General features: G+C 34.9%; 1 protein-coding gene across 1 annotated transcript; it reads right to left on the reverse strand.

The window, feature by feature from the left end:
* Positions 1–550: 550 nt before the first annotated feature.
* Positions 551–3,460, reverse strand: LOC113780332 (disease resistance protein RPM1-like). Its single transcript, XM_027326138.1, has one exon. The coding sequence runs from the start codon at positions 3,458–3,460 to the stop codon at positions 551–553; it is 2,910 nt and encodes a 969-aa protein (XP_027181939.1).
* Positions 3,461–14,403: the final 10,943 nt, after the last annotated feature.

Genomic DNA, 14,403 nt, shown 5'->3' on the forward strand with positions numbered 1-14,403 from the left:
TTTATACTTCTGTGTTGCCTTACAAATATTGACTATGAGTATGACTGCATTCATCAACAAATACTTCTGTGTGATGTAGAAGTTCTCAATTTTAGCAACTTCAATATTTTTGGTTTAAAAATGAACCTTGGTGGATTTGTCATATCTTTGACATAATATTAATTCATACGTAACAAGTGGGCATAAAGGACTGATACAACCATTATTTGTCCAAAAATTACTATATTATTAACTACTAGAGAAATCAATTTCTAAGTCATACCAGCGTATAAACATAGGCTTCATGTTTTAATTTTGTACCAAAATTTTAGGCTATTGTTTTAGATTGTATATTGAAATTGTGTGCAAGATGCTAAGGCACTTCTAACCTGCAACCTCTAAATTATTTGCTAAATCAATTAAAGAAAAAAATAAACAAGCAAAAACAAAAAATATAGAGTGCAATACAATATTTATACAATAAGATAAAAGATAAAGCAAATTATAAACTCAGAAGTTACAAACAAACGTACAAAAAAAAAAGAAAAAAAAAGAAATGGGAAGGAAATATTTACATCTTCTTCCCCCACAGCCGGTGCAGTCTCCATCCCTCCTCATCTGTCCACAATTGAATGACAACTTCAGAAACGTGTGCAATTTTTCTATAATCTTCAGTATCTTCATTTAGATTCTCTAGCTTCTCCATCAGTTGAGAACTCAACCCAGACAAATACAGCTTTCGAAGATTCCTTGAGTGCTGAATTCCCAAAGGTAACTCCTCTAGCAATGGAAGTCTATCCAGAGTGAGTTTGTGGAGACTGGGTAATGCATTCAGATCCAGTTCTTGGAGATTGGGTAATGCACCGTCCTCCACTTTCAGCCATTTTAACTTCTCTAATTTCTCTAGGTACAATTTCTTTAACTTCAGGAATCCTCCAGCCTTGAAAAACAGCCCCTCTCCTTGGTAAGATCCAAAAAATTGAATAGTTACCAAATTTGGCAAATGGTGGAGGGGTTCAAGCGGATCCTCTTCAACCCTTAAACGGCTCCACCTCAAATCTATTCTTACCAAGCTTTCAAGATGAGCTATCCATTGCGGCATCATTTCTAAGCGGCCATACAATATTAGCATACGAAGAGATTGGAGAAATGAAGAAGGCGTCGAAGATGAAAGAGAATGTTGTTGTTGATCATGATGATTCAGATCCATTACCTCATAATCACCACCTTCATTTCTAATTGAAGCAATGTTTAATTCCCAAAGTCTAGTGAGGGTGGCAAGGGAGGAGCAGAGCACCTTTCCATCTTCTCTTCTCAGATTTGAAATCCCTAATCGTCTTAATTGAGTCAATTTCCCTATCTCTTTAACTGTTGCGGATCCGCTACTGACATCTATAGTTGTTAATGATTCTAGGGCAAGAAGTCCTCCCAATTTTGATGGAGCTTTAAACCCATGTACTCCATACCTGTCATCAGAAGAATCAACTTTTTGGTATACCATAAGATGCTCAAGCTTTTTTAGCTTCAGGATTTCCATGGGTAATTCCTTGACTTCAGTTTCACGCAAATCCAAATACTCCAAATTTCGAAGCTTTCCTATGAATTTCGGGACTGCTTGAACTCCTGTCCCATATAGGTTCAGATGCCTGAGATGATACAAGTTGAAAATCTCATTTGGAATTTCCTCCAATGTCTCTTCATTACACAAATCCAAAACCTTTAACAATCTGCCACTCGTTAAAACTTTAGATAACAAGGTTCTGGATATTAATGGATTCATCGTAATAAAGGATCGAAGGTGTTTAAAGCTATAACATTGGCTTTCTTGGTGCTGCTCGGTGTTGTTGCTGCTACTATGGACTACCAAACGGCGTACCTTCTGAGAGAACCACTTTGTGTATTGTCCAGTAGTAATTGTGATCATATTTTGCTCCCTTGCCTTGGAAAGAACAACTTCTCGCACTAGGTCATGGATTCGACAATCCCTGGGGATTCCTTCATACAAACTTTCAGTCACTTGAATTAGGCTCCTATTGACCAGTTCTCTGAGGTAATTGTAGCCTACATCCATCATTGTCATTCCTTCTCTCTTTCCTACAAATCCTTCAGCTGACCATAATTGAACAAGTGTATGACAACCTATTTCATAATCCTCTGGGTAAATGCTTAAATACAACAAACAGGTCTTAAGATGGCAGGGCAGATCATTGTAACTGAGAGAAAGTATCTTTCTGACCCTGTCCAGCATACCAGAGCCTTCTAATTCACCCACTAGGCTGCGTCGAACCATCTCCCATTCCTCTGCAATATTCACGTCTTTCAAAGCCAACAACCCACTGATTGCAAGAACCGCAAGCGGCAATCCCTCACATTTCCCCAATATACCTTTTGCAACATCTGTTAGATGGGCAGGACAACCATTTCCTTTGAAGATCTTGTTGCAAAATAGGGTCCATGAATCCTCGAAAGACAGGGGCACCATTTTGTAGACATAATCTTGAGATTTGTTGCAAGATGCCGAGGCTACATCAGCTTTCCGTGTTGTTAGCATGACACGATTGCCATAGCCATTTTCGGGCAGTGCAAATCTAATTGCATTCCAGAATTCCACATCCCATATATCATCAAACACAATTGCATACCTTCCAGCTTGTTGAAGAAAATCTTTAACAAATTGTTTCAGCTGAATTGCATTCATTGCCTCAATCGATTCTGGAACTGGTTTCTTCAATTCATTGTGTAACTGCCGAGTCAAGTCTTTTAGGAGCTCCTGGAAGTTGCATGTTTGAGAGACAGTTACGAAGGCACGAACTGGGAAATGCCTTCTAACATCTAAATCTTCATGGACTTTTTTAACTAATGTAGTTTTACCGAGTCCTCCCATACCAACCACAGAAACAACTTTGAGCTGGGAATCATCCCCCTCGAGTAGTTGAGAAATCAGCTGTTGTCTGGGGTTATCAATGCCAACTAGTTCAGCTTCTTCCACGAGAAGTGCATCATCCCTGCTATAGCGCCATGTTGTGTTGTTAACAGCAGCAAGAGACTCGGCCGCTTGGATAGTAACACCGAACTCTGATTGGTATCTCCGATGCCCTTCAGAAATATTCTTTACTCTGGCCTTGATGCTTTGCAGTTGCTCAGCAACCTTATGACGAGCTCGCAATGTCTTTATGGAGTTGAAAATTGTCCGAACAGAGCCATGGAAGCCTGTTGCTGGATGGCGAGCAAAGCGAGCCACGAATTCATCAAGAACATCTTCAATGTCATAAGCGGCTTCTCGAACTTGCTTGATCCATTCTTGGAGCCTGGGATCTGCATCTTCTTCCTTCGTTTCTGCCACTCTCAGGAATGCTCTCATGTGCCCCAACTCATCCCCGATGAGTTCAACCTCTTGGCGAAGCCCTCCCAAAAGTTGTCCCTCTTCACGCAGGAGAATTGAGAGCTGATTTAACACAGAAGACAGAATTGTTAGTGCCATTTTCAGTCTTTCTCTTTCTCTTTAGCATAAAGAATGTTAAGAAAGGGAAGAAAGAAGAGTTGGTTCTAGGTTCTCAAGCTTATGAATTTTGATATATGGTTCAGTACCATTTATGATTTATCCTTATCAACAAATCAAAGCCGCGTTCAGATCAGTGAATAGAAATTGATGTGGGGCTGAACTCGCAAGTATTTGATTCTCCAAAGACTTTCCACTTTCCAGACATATTCACGTGTGAATACGTCGTTTGCGCATTTACTTGTGCAAGGGTAGCTAATTTGTGGGACACTTGTGTTACACGTCATTGTGATGACTCTAGAAGAATATTTAATTTTTTTATTGTTCCTTGTACATGTTCTACAATTACTTATTTTTCTTAAGTGCGTTACATTACAAAACATGCCACAAGGATGGAGGCCAGTATGCATTGAAGTTCCAGGTAAAAGCCTTTTGCAGCAAATTCAAGGGAGTAAAAGAGTGGATGTGCGGCTTGCTACCCTGATAAATGATATCCGTGAATTGAGTACTATATTTTATAAATGCTTCTTTTGTCTAGGAAAATTGAACAGGAATGATCTTCGCTGGTTATTTAGTGCTCAAGCATTGAGCAATTATCATGATTTAGAATGGGTTAATCCCAATCTATTGTGCTAAATGCACATTGTAAAGTATCGAGCAAGTGCTCGCTTATATATATTTTTTATCAATCAATACAATTCTATCATTTTGACCAAAAAAAAAAGAATAATACAAAAGTTTTTCTAAGTAATATTCTATCCATGCAATCCCAACTAAAAAATAATAAAAGGAATTCTTGTATTGGCTTTTCTTGAATATATTTTGAGTGATAGGCTAAGAAAGCAGTAGTTCAATTGATTGAGGCTTCATTTGGATTAGCTGTTTTTGGGAGTGTTTTTGAAAAATTTTATTATAATAATATATATGAAAAAATTTTACTATAAATATTTTTCGAAATATTTGATATATCGAATGAATGAGAAGTTTTTTGAGTTATTTTTATTTATGCATTACTGTAGCATTGTATTTGAAAAATTTATTTTTAAAAAAATGGCCAATTCAAATGGACCATGAGTTATTACCATTTTTTGGGTTCCTCTATCAAAGCAGTTACTTCTGTTAAATATTTGAAACTTACCGGCGAAACTAGTTGCTAGTCATTACTTGGATGAACAGGGATAAAATGCGAGGAAATATGGTACTCAGAAGAAAGAAATTGCCGGGAAAATGAAGCCATAATCGTCCATGTGAGAACCCTGAAAAATGGATATATAAACTAGTGCATATTTTATTTGCATTTCTTTTATTCCTTAATAATTTCGAGCATTACTTTTACTTGTTTGCAATTAAGTATGTAAAAATAGGTTTATGTGAATAATAATATAATTTTCCAATTTATGAAAATTTCTTGGTCTTATTAGACTAAATTAATATCTTTAGGGTTAGATTAATTTTTCGCCTTAATATTAAATGTAAGAATACTTAAGTCCTTAATGCTAAAGTATTGATACTTGAGTAAATAGAATTACGATCTCAAAATAAATTATTTAATTCCTATGATTAATCTCAATTAGTTGCTAATGTTAAATGTTAATGAGAATTTCCGTGTTAAGATAAAAACCAAATGAATTTTAGACAAATATGATTCTAATATATTAAACATGCTTAAGGCGTGAAAATTCGATAAATATATCCTTATCTTTCTTTGTTTTTAAAGTAAGTGCGTAAATATAATTTTTGTGTGTGCAAATTTATACCCTTGGATTAAATTATTATTTCATTTGACTTTATATTACTAAATCGATAAAATTCGAGTTAGACTAACTCTATTTCTTGAGAAATAATAATTGAAAATTCTAATAACTAATTTAATCGCTAATTAATATAAGAATTACTAGGAACCTTAATATGCAAGTTTAATCGATTATTATTCGATAAAAATAGTTTAGGTATATTAGGGTATAATTAGGCGTTCAAATCACACTTGGGGATAATTTTTAGAAGTGAGTTAGAATTGAGAAATTAAGTTGAGATTAGGGAGCAAAGTGAAAAGACTAAAATACCCTTACCTTTCCATGCAAACCAAACAAGACGTCTGACCGCAAATCAAATCACCTTTGTTATTACCAATTCGATACGCAACCAATGTTATACGCAATCGATCCTTACACGAAAACCTCTGTCTCGTAAATCACGGCACCACCATACGTCCTTTCTATCTCACGGCTAAAACCACAATACCATTCATTCTATTTCACAAACACAAACCACAATTTCCAAATTCCTTCACTGCACAACAAAACCGCAAACCATTTCTTCCTTCTTAATACCGAGATACCATTCTCTTCATCATCTCATTTCTTTTGCCCAATTGCACCGAAACTACTGCAATCCCTCTCCACAACCGCACCTCACCTCTTCCTCTGCATTCGACCAAGAGCATCCGAGAGAGAGAGCTGCCTGGTGAGCTGCATCCGAGAGCTAGGAGGAGGGAAAGTGAGCTGCCAGAAATTTTTCTGGTTCTGCCGTGAGTTGGAGCGAAGCCAGGGAGGAGATTTGCAGGAAGCTTCACCATTCTGTACCTTCATCTCCACCAACTCCAACCAACCGACCTCAAAGCCACCAGCTACAACAAATTCCAGCCGCAACTTAGGAGCTAGAAATCACCGACTGCACTTGGCCGAGAGCGAGGGAAGAAATTTCTGGAATATTTCGTGTGAAGGATTAGCTGCTAACTGAGGTAATTTCTGGTTTAATTAGGTTGATTATTAGTTGAGCAAGCTGCATCTGAGCTTGCATGTTTAGATTATACAATCGGCTACTGGAATCAAACCATTAGGAAATTTCTGTTTTGGACAAAATGTTGCTACCAAGAATTTGAGGAGATAATGCAATTCCATTTGTGTTTCCTGTGGCATCTGAACACCTAAGTGCCTTTAGCTGAGTGAAGACTTGAAGAGTTAAACCATGCATGTTGAATTGTGCATTCGGATGATGTGTTAAAGCAGAGGAAATTTCTGGTTTGGGTTAAGAAAATTTCTGCCGAGAGCTTAGCTTAATTATTGCAGCTTAATTTGGTTCAATTTTGTTGCTGTCGAACTGATTTCTGGTCTGGATATGATAGCTAGTTAATTCAGCAGTTGTGCATGTGAAATTTAAGTGCAAAATACAGGACTTAACCGTAGAAAAAATTGATTTGTGACTAAACAAATGCTGGAAGAGTTTCTGATTTGGCCGAGAGCTTAGCTTGAATTTTTGCAGCCTGATTTGGTTTAATGTTGTTGTTTAAACTTATAACCATGATTAGATGATTAATAACAAGTTAATTAGGCTCTGCATGCAGCTAATTAGTTAGTTTAAACCAGAAAAATAAAATAAAAATGCAATCTGTTGCAGGTATGTTTGTTCGAAACTAGCTGTGCAGAAATTTTGGAAATTTTGAGGATTTGCAGCTGTAGTTTAAGTTAAATTTTGAATTTGAAATATTAATTGGCTAGATAAGTTTTTGGCATGACTAATTTGGGTATCTAAAACCATGTTTTAGCCAAGGAAAATTGGATTTATAAACACCCAAGGGTTGGAAAAATTCTGGAATAGCCGAGAGGTATGATCAGAAATTTCCAGTTTGTTTTCTTTTGGATTTTAAACTATTTCTGGATTTTCTGGATGATTTTAGTCACTGAATGAAATTGGTTTCGAAGTGGAAATTTTTAATAGCTAGCTAAGTGTTTAAATGCTGAATTTGAATACCTAACACCCTGTTTAAACCAAGGGAAAAATTGGACCTAAAGTATATTAGTTGCTGGAATTTCTTATGTGATAATTAAAGGTTGAGTTGGGATCTTAACTTGATTTTTAAATTTTTCCCTGAATCTTGATGGATGGAAATGTCTGGAATTTGTATTTTGGAGTTCTATAAGAAATGTATGGATGGTTGAATAAAAACATTTTGGTGTTAAAAGAGAAAAAGGAGTTTTTCACAAGTGAAGAATGAAACTTCAGATTTTCGGATGTCCCTGACCAGTTTCAGTAAAATGCTTATATCTTGGTGTAGAAAAATCCGTTTAAGGCGCCGTCAGTGGCATTTGAAACTAGAAACATAGGCCTTTGTTCTGTAGAAATTTCGTATTTTTCCTCCATGTGTACTGCTGTCTGTGAATCCTTGAAGTAGACTGTTTTGGTATGAATGTCCTGTTTTCTTCGTGGAACTAAATTTTGATTTGGATTGAACTTGTAGCTTACTTGTGGTTTAAATTCTTGATTAAATTGTGGTTGGAAGTGATTAATGTTGTCAAGGGCTAATGATTGATGAAGCCCTTGGCCATTTGAATGATTTTATAAGTACTACAGGGTGATGAAAGTTAATTGCTGGAATGTCTTGGAGGCTTTACTTTTATTTTTATTTGCTTATGATGGGCTTGCTGAAACCAAGTGCTAATGATTGATGAAGCCTTGGTTGACTATTTTATTTTATTCAGAGATGCACTTGTTGAAATCTAGGGCTAATGATTGACGAAGCCCTAGTAATTTGCTATGTGATTGTTGCCATATTTTGATCCATATTATGACTTCGAAACGGAATCGGAGCGGTGGAAGTTGTATCGACCTTGAGAAATCGAGTAACTGTGATCAAATCAATCAAAAATATTTTTCCAGCTAGTATTATATTATAAAACTCCATATCTAGCGTTTTGCCTAAGACTTTCCAACTCGATAATTTCCTTTAGCTCAAACTAGCCTTGATAGCTATAGTAAATAAGTTCTATAGTTTTTGAAAACCCTAAGTCTTATTCCTTTTCTTTTCATTAAGTATTTTTCTTAGCTAGTTAACTATAGGAAAAGTTCCAAAATACGAGTTTTACTAATTTTAGCGAAAAGCCTGGGAAACTTGCTCGGCAAGAAACCCTATTTTAGGAAAAATAGTTTTTAGGGATAATTTTTGCAAAGGCCGTAACTTTAAAGAAATGTTCAAAGTAACTTTCTAACATTGATATTAAGAGGTTTGTTGAATTATTTCAAGAAAATAATACTAGTTACCCTTTTATAAGAAAAGTAACTCAAGGAAAACTATAAGAAACATCTCTTCTACTTTTGTCAAGTTTCAATCTAAAAGATTCTTGATTTTTCTATGGGAAAGTAAATTAATAGTATATTAGATATACTTCAATGACTATAAGCTTAAAAACTGAGTAGAAACTCATAGTTTCAAATTTTGGTTTTTAGGATATTTCGAGGACGCGGAATTCGATTCCCAACTTGATATCTGAACTCCACTCTTGGTGAGTGTCCCTGCTTGTTCTTTTCCTACCTGAATTAAGTGCTTTCTAGACTCGATAAGTGATAATTTGCAAAACCAGTTTTTGATCCATCGAAGTGAGCGGTGTGTACTTTATCACACTAGCCGTTCGAGTGGTGACTTGCGTGAATCATTTTTCTCCTGAATCCTTGAATCTAAATGTAGTTGCGTCGTTGGGTGAATCCCTCGACTCCTGAATCCAACTACCATGTATCTAAACGTAGTTACGTCGTTGGGTGAATCCCTCGACGCCTGAATCTAACTACAATAAAGTCGTTGGGTGAATCCCTCGACCAATCATCTACGGGTATATCTCGAGTATACTGCGTCTTTAGTCGGTGAGCGGGCCCGGGACAGGGGAATGAATGGTGACGGGTTAGGTAACAAAATGAGAAACTCTACATGGATTATAAGTAGTGAGAGTTGACGGAGGGTCAACTACGATAAAGGGTGATCAAGCGAGGAAAATGGCTCCTGAGAGCCCATGTATCCTACCTTGTGCTGTTATACGCTTTCTTAACTATTTAAATTTGTTAAGTCATTATCCGTTGTTTGATTTAAGTGATTGCATGTTTTGGGGCACCACTGAGTTTTAGCTCACCCCACGTTTATTGTTTTCCTTAACAGGTTCTGGAAACTGAAAGCTGGATACTTACTTATGTTTTCCTTTTGGATTGTATTTGAATATTATGACTTATTTTGTGGGCTGTAATGCGTTATTTGGGGATAATGTACTTTTCTTTTGGATTGCCACTTGAAGTTGGAAAATGTGTAAACCCTAATTCGATTGCTTGGTTTGTAAGTTTGTATTATGGATTTATGTGTTTATCTACCCGGTTTGGTACGACTTTATATTTTGGTACGTAGCTCGTGGGTCGTTTAAGAGCCTCGATTGACTATTTATATCACTGTTATCTTTGAAGCTAATGTGGATTTAAGGAAGATCTTATTCGAGAAAATTTGTTTGTAATAGATTAGGTTATTATTCGAAAGATTTGGGTTAGTATGCTTGCGTGAGTCCTGGCGAGAGTTGGGCAGACGGCCCGTCAACCCTTTGGTTCGCCTTAGGGGAAAGTGGGGTCGCCACAGTCCAAAAGCGAAGAAAAGACTACCGACAAATGAGAAGAAGCCAAACAATGACTTGATTTCGCAACCCAACAGAAAATTGAAAAAAAGCTAAAGGATGGAAATTTAAAAGAAGAAGCCAAACAGTGACTTGATTTTGAAAGACGAAGCTGCCTTACCGACAAATGAAGCTAAAAATGTAAAAATGAGGAAATTATCAGGAAGACTTTTTTAGTCAGTGGGGTCTTCACTCTTCAGAAATGACTTGATTTCGCCATCGTCGAACGGAAAAAGGGGCAGCTATTGCACCATCTAGCAAAAGTAAATAAACAAAGGGAAGATTGTTTGTATTTATATGCCTTGTGTGTGTGTGTGTGTGTGTGTCAATGTGCATTTTTTAAACTACTGCAATTTTGGGTTAATATTTGCCATGAGGGTTTGCAATGATAAATCACGCCAACTGAAGAAAGTCAAAAGTTACTTATGATATCTTGTCATTTTTTTTTACTTTGTTTTTTTAGGGGTACACATTAATAATTTAATATTGTTGGCCATTATTTTCTAAATATATAGAGTCTAAGCAGTTTTTAGTCTTACCAATATTGATAAGTTGATAAGCAACCAAAAACTAGAAAAATTACCTTGAGAAAGATAAGAACAACTGGAAGGGGATAGTATTTTAGGGATTATCAAGAATGGCATTGTCAAGAAAAAACAGGAAAAGTGTAAAAAAAAAAAAAAAAAAAAAAAAGAGCACTACTACAAATAGGTTTCCGACGAAAAAGTTTAGTGGGTCAATAAAAAGATATGACAGTAAAATCCTGAATTATTCTAACATTATCATTGTATAATTATCCTAAACTTTAAGAATTTTGATTTGGAAAAGTCGTTAATAACGCCCCTCACATTTTACAAAATGACTTTTTTCATCTCTCACTTTTAAAAGTGTAATTTTTCATCCTTTACAAATTCACATTGGTCAAATTTTGTCCCTACCTAAGTTTCCGACTAATTTTTGATCGGAATCTATTACGTGCCTTGCACATGATCATTTTTTAAGAACAAAATTGTCAAATCAAATTTTATATAATCCGATTCCTAGTCCTTCACATTTCACAAAATAGATTTTTTTGTCTTTAATATTTTACAAAATGAATTATTTCGTCTCTTACATTTCACAAAATGAATTTTTTCATCTCTCATATTTTTCAAAATAGATTTTTTCACCCCTCATTGATCATGTGTACGAATAACTTTTTTTTTCTTTGAACCCATGTATATATCCATTTGATTTCACCTAAGTAGTACAAATAGTATGTAATATATTTCTATTTAATTTCATCTAAACAGACAAATAGTAATTGTACACATGCTATTCAATAAATATATATAAGGGTTTAATACTAATAATTTTGTTTTAAACCCATGTATATATCTATATGATTTCATCATGTGAACCTATTCAATATTTGTGACCTTTCTTTTTTGGTAATAATTTATTTATTGAGCTGTATACTAAAGCCATCTAATTAATAGGTCATAACTCGAATTCTATAGTGGTGCTAACAAATTGCAGTTTAAATATGAAATTTCTACTCGCCACTTTTAAGACCAACATTTGAATTATTTACCTTTTGATTGTCTTAAAATTTGAAAGTGCCAATCACTTCTTTTTGTCATACTTTTCCTTTGTTTATTTTTTCTATCCAAATTTAATTCAATATAAATACTCGATAATATTTAGGATTAAATGTCTTCTTTGTTTTCAATTTTCAAGTAAAAAGAAATGAACATGAATGAAAAACTAACAATTTTTTAAACCCATGTATATATCTATTTGATTTTAACTGAACAGTATGAATAACATGTAATATATCTCAGGCGAAATCAAATAGAGATATATTATAAATTAAATAAAGATATATTACATGCTATTCGTACTGCTCAGGTGAAATTAAATAGATATATACATGGGTTTAAAAAAAAAAACTATTCACACACATGATCAACGAGGGATGAAAAAATCCATTTTGAAAAATGTGAATGATGAAAAAATTCATTTTGCGAAATATGAGGGTCTATGAATCAAATTATGTAAAATTTGATTTGACAATTTTGTCCTTAAAAAATGATCACATGCCGAAAAACTAGTCAAAAACCTTGGTAGGGACCAAATTTGATCAATGGAAATTTGTAAAGGATATAAAATTACACTTTTAAAAGTAATGGACGAAAAAAATCATTTTACAAAATATGAAGAATATTTGGACCTTGGAATTTTTTTTCCAGAAGTTTATATTCTCTCTTTTGTACTTTTTTGCTTATAGTGATATTATGTTCCTTCTTCATCCATGATCCACCATAGTGGTTCCTCAGAAGAAAGAACCTGCAGGAAAATGAAGTATTGATTGTCAAGAAGGAAAGAACACCCTAAAGCAAAAGGATGGAAATTAAAAAGAAGAAGCCAGACAACGACTTGATTTTGAAAGACGAAGGTGGCCTATCTGCAAAATTGCAAATGAAGCTAAAATGCAAATTCGTGGAAACTATTAGAAAGATTTTGCTGTCCGTGGGGTCTTCACCCTTCAGGACCGTTCATATGATTTACTTTTGCAAGACTTTTGCACCTAGAGCTGTTAAGTCAATTGAGTAGCTCAAAAGCTCGTTAGAGCTCGGCTCGTTAAGGCTCGAGCTCGGCTCGTTAATTTTGGTTAACGAGTCGAGCTCGAACTCGAAACATGCTCGTTTAGTTAACAAGCTGAGTAAGCTCGGCTCGTTTGATACTCGAGTAACTCGTTAGAACTCGTTAATGAAGGGCATATTTGTCATTTTAGAAATCAAAATTAAAAAAATTAAAAATTATAGATTTTTATTAAGGTTAATTTGCACGAACTCGAGCTCGAGCTCGTGAAACTCGACTCGTTTGTGATAAACGAGTCGAGCTCGAGCTCGAACTCGAGCCACATGTATATTTAACGAGTCGAGTTCGAACACATTTTAAATCTCATTTTCCTAACGAGCTCGAGTCGAGTTCGGCTCGAATTAAACTCGAGTCGAGCTCGGCAGCCAAATACTCGGCTCGATTAACAGCTCTATTTGCACCCTCTTGCAAAAGTAAATAAACGATGAAGGAAAGAGTGTAGTATATCCCTTTTTTTTTTTTTTGTGTGTGTGTGTGTTTTAACTACTGTAATTTGTGTAATTTTGTGTCAATGTGCCACGAAGATTTGCAATTTTAAATCAGGCCAACTATAGAATTGAAACTCACAACTGATAAGTTACTTGCGATTTGAATTTTATTTTTTCTACTAACTGGTATCATACTATTTTAGTTGGGAGGTCCTATTTTAATGGAGAGGAAACCAGCTGAGTTATATATGAGATTAGAGAGAAAGGATCATCTACACTAACGAGGTGCATTGAGATGCCCTTTGAATTTTTTTAATTGTAGGGTACAATTTTTGGACCCAGATCGTATAACTCAAAAAGGGATTTGAAATCGGTTCTGATGTCCAACTTGTCTTTCATGAGTTGATTCAGTTACTTATGAATCAAGGGGAAATAGATTGCATTTTTAAATAACAAAACTTAGGAAACTGCAACCTCTGGACTAAAACGAATAATGAACAATGCTGCAATTGAATGTTTTTATGCTATACGGATCCTTATACTTGTGAAAAATCTGAGAAAATATTGCTGCCTTCAAATTACTTATGAAAGTGAAATACCAAGATCATAGGCGTTGTCAGTTTGAAATGCAATCGTCACTCAATCATTGATTTCATTCTAACTATTCAATTAACCTGCCAACCTAATGTCATTATTTTATCCTTAACCAAAATTATTGCATATTTCACCCCCTTGCGTGATAGATATTCAGGCAGTTTTTAAATATTTGAAGTGTTACAGGGTGAGATAGATGAAGAGTAAAAGTCTGTGGTAGGTAAGATAGCTGCATCATCCTTGGAACGAAGCTGGAAACCCGAGGACGAAGATTAGATTGATTAACTATATAAGGTTACTAATGGTACAGAAATCACATCAAACTGATTTCGAAATTCTTGAGGAAGCTGCCCTGAACTTACAATACTAGAAGCCAATCAAGTACAAAAATACACTGGAAAATGAAAATGGAGAAATGCAACTGGAAGATTAAACAAATTGCAAAACTTAATTGATTAGGAATCAATTATATTTTATGTTGAGTTGAAAACCGACAATGATATCATTAGATTTTTATAATGTATTGATGATCTGTACGCAATATTTTTTACTTGGTCATCTACCAGTTGTTTTACGTTTTTCTTTGTCTTCTATTTGGACAAGAAACCTACCCCCAAATGACGAGTATATCTACCTTCAGTTTGGACAAAATTTTAATATTATTGACTTCAAAGCTTGAATAAAAATGTTGATCCAGCCAAACTCTAATCAACTGACCTATGCAAACATTGGGTTCTTATATTTAAAGACCAATTCTCATGACACTTCTCCCACAGAAAAAGATAAAATTTTTGATTGATAGATAATAGACCAATTATGTGAATTATGCTCAAAAGTTATT

Source organism: Coffea eugenioides, chromosome 8 (genome assembly GCF_003713205.1).
Source record: "Coffea eugenioides isolate CCC68of chromosome 8, Ceug_1.0, whole genome shotgun sequence".
Classification (NCBI taxonomy): Eukaryota; Viridiplantae; Streptophyta; class Magnoliopsida; order Gentianales; family Rubiaceae; genus Coffea; species Coffea eugenioides.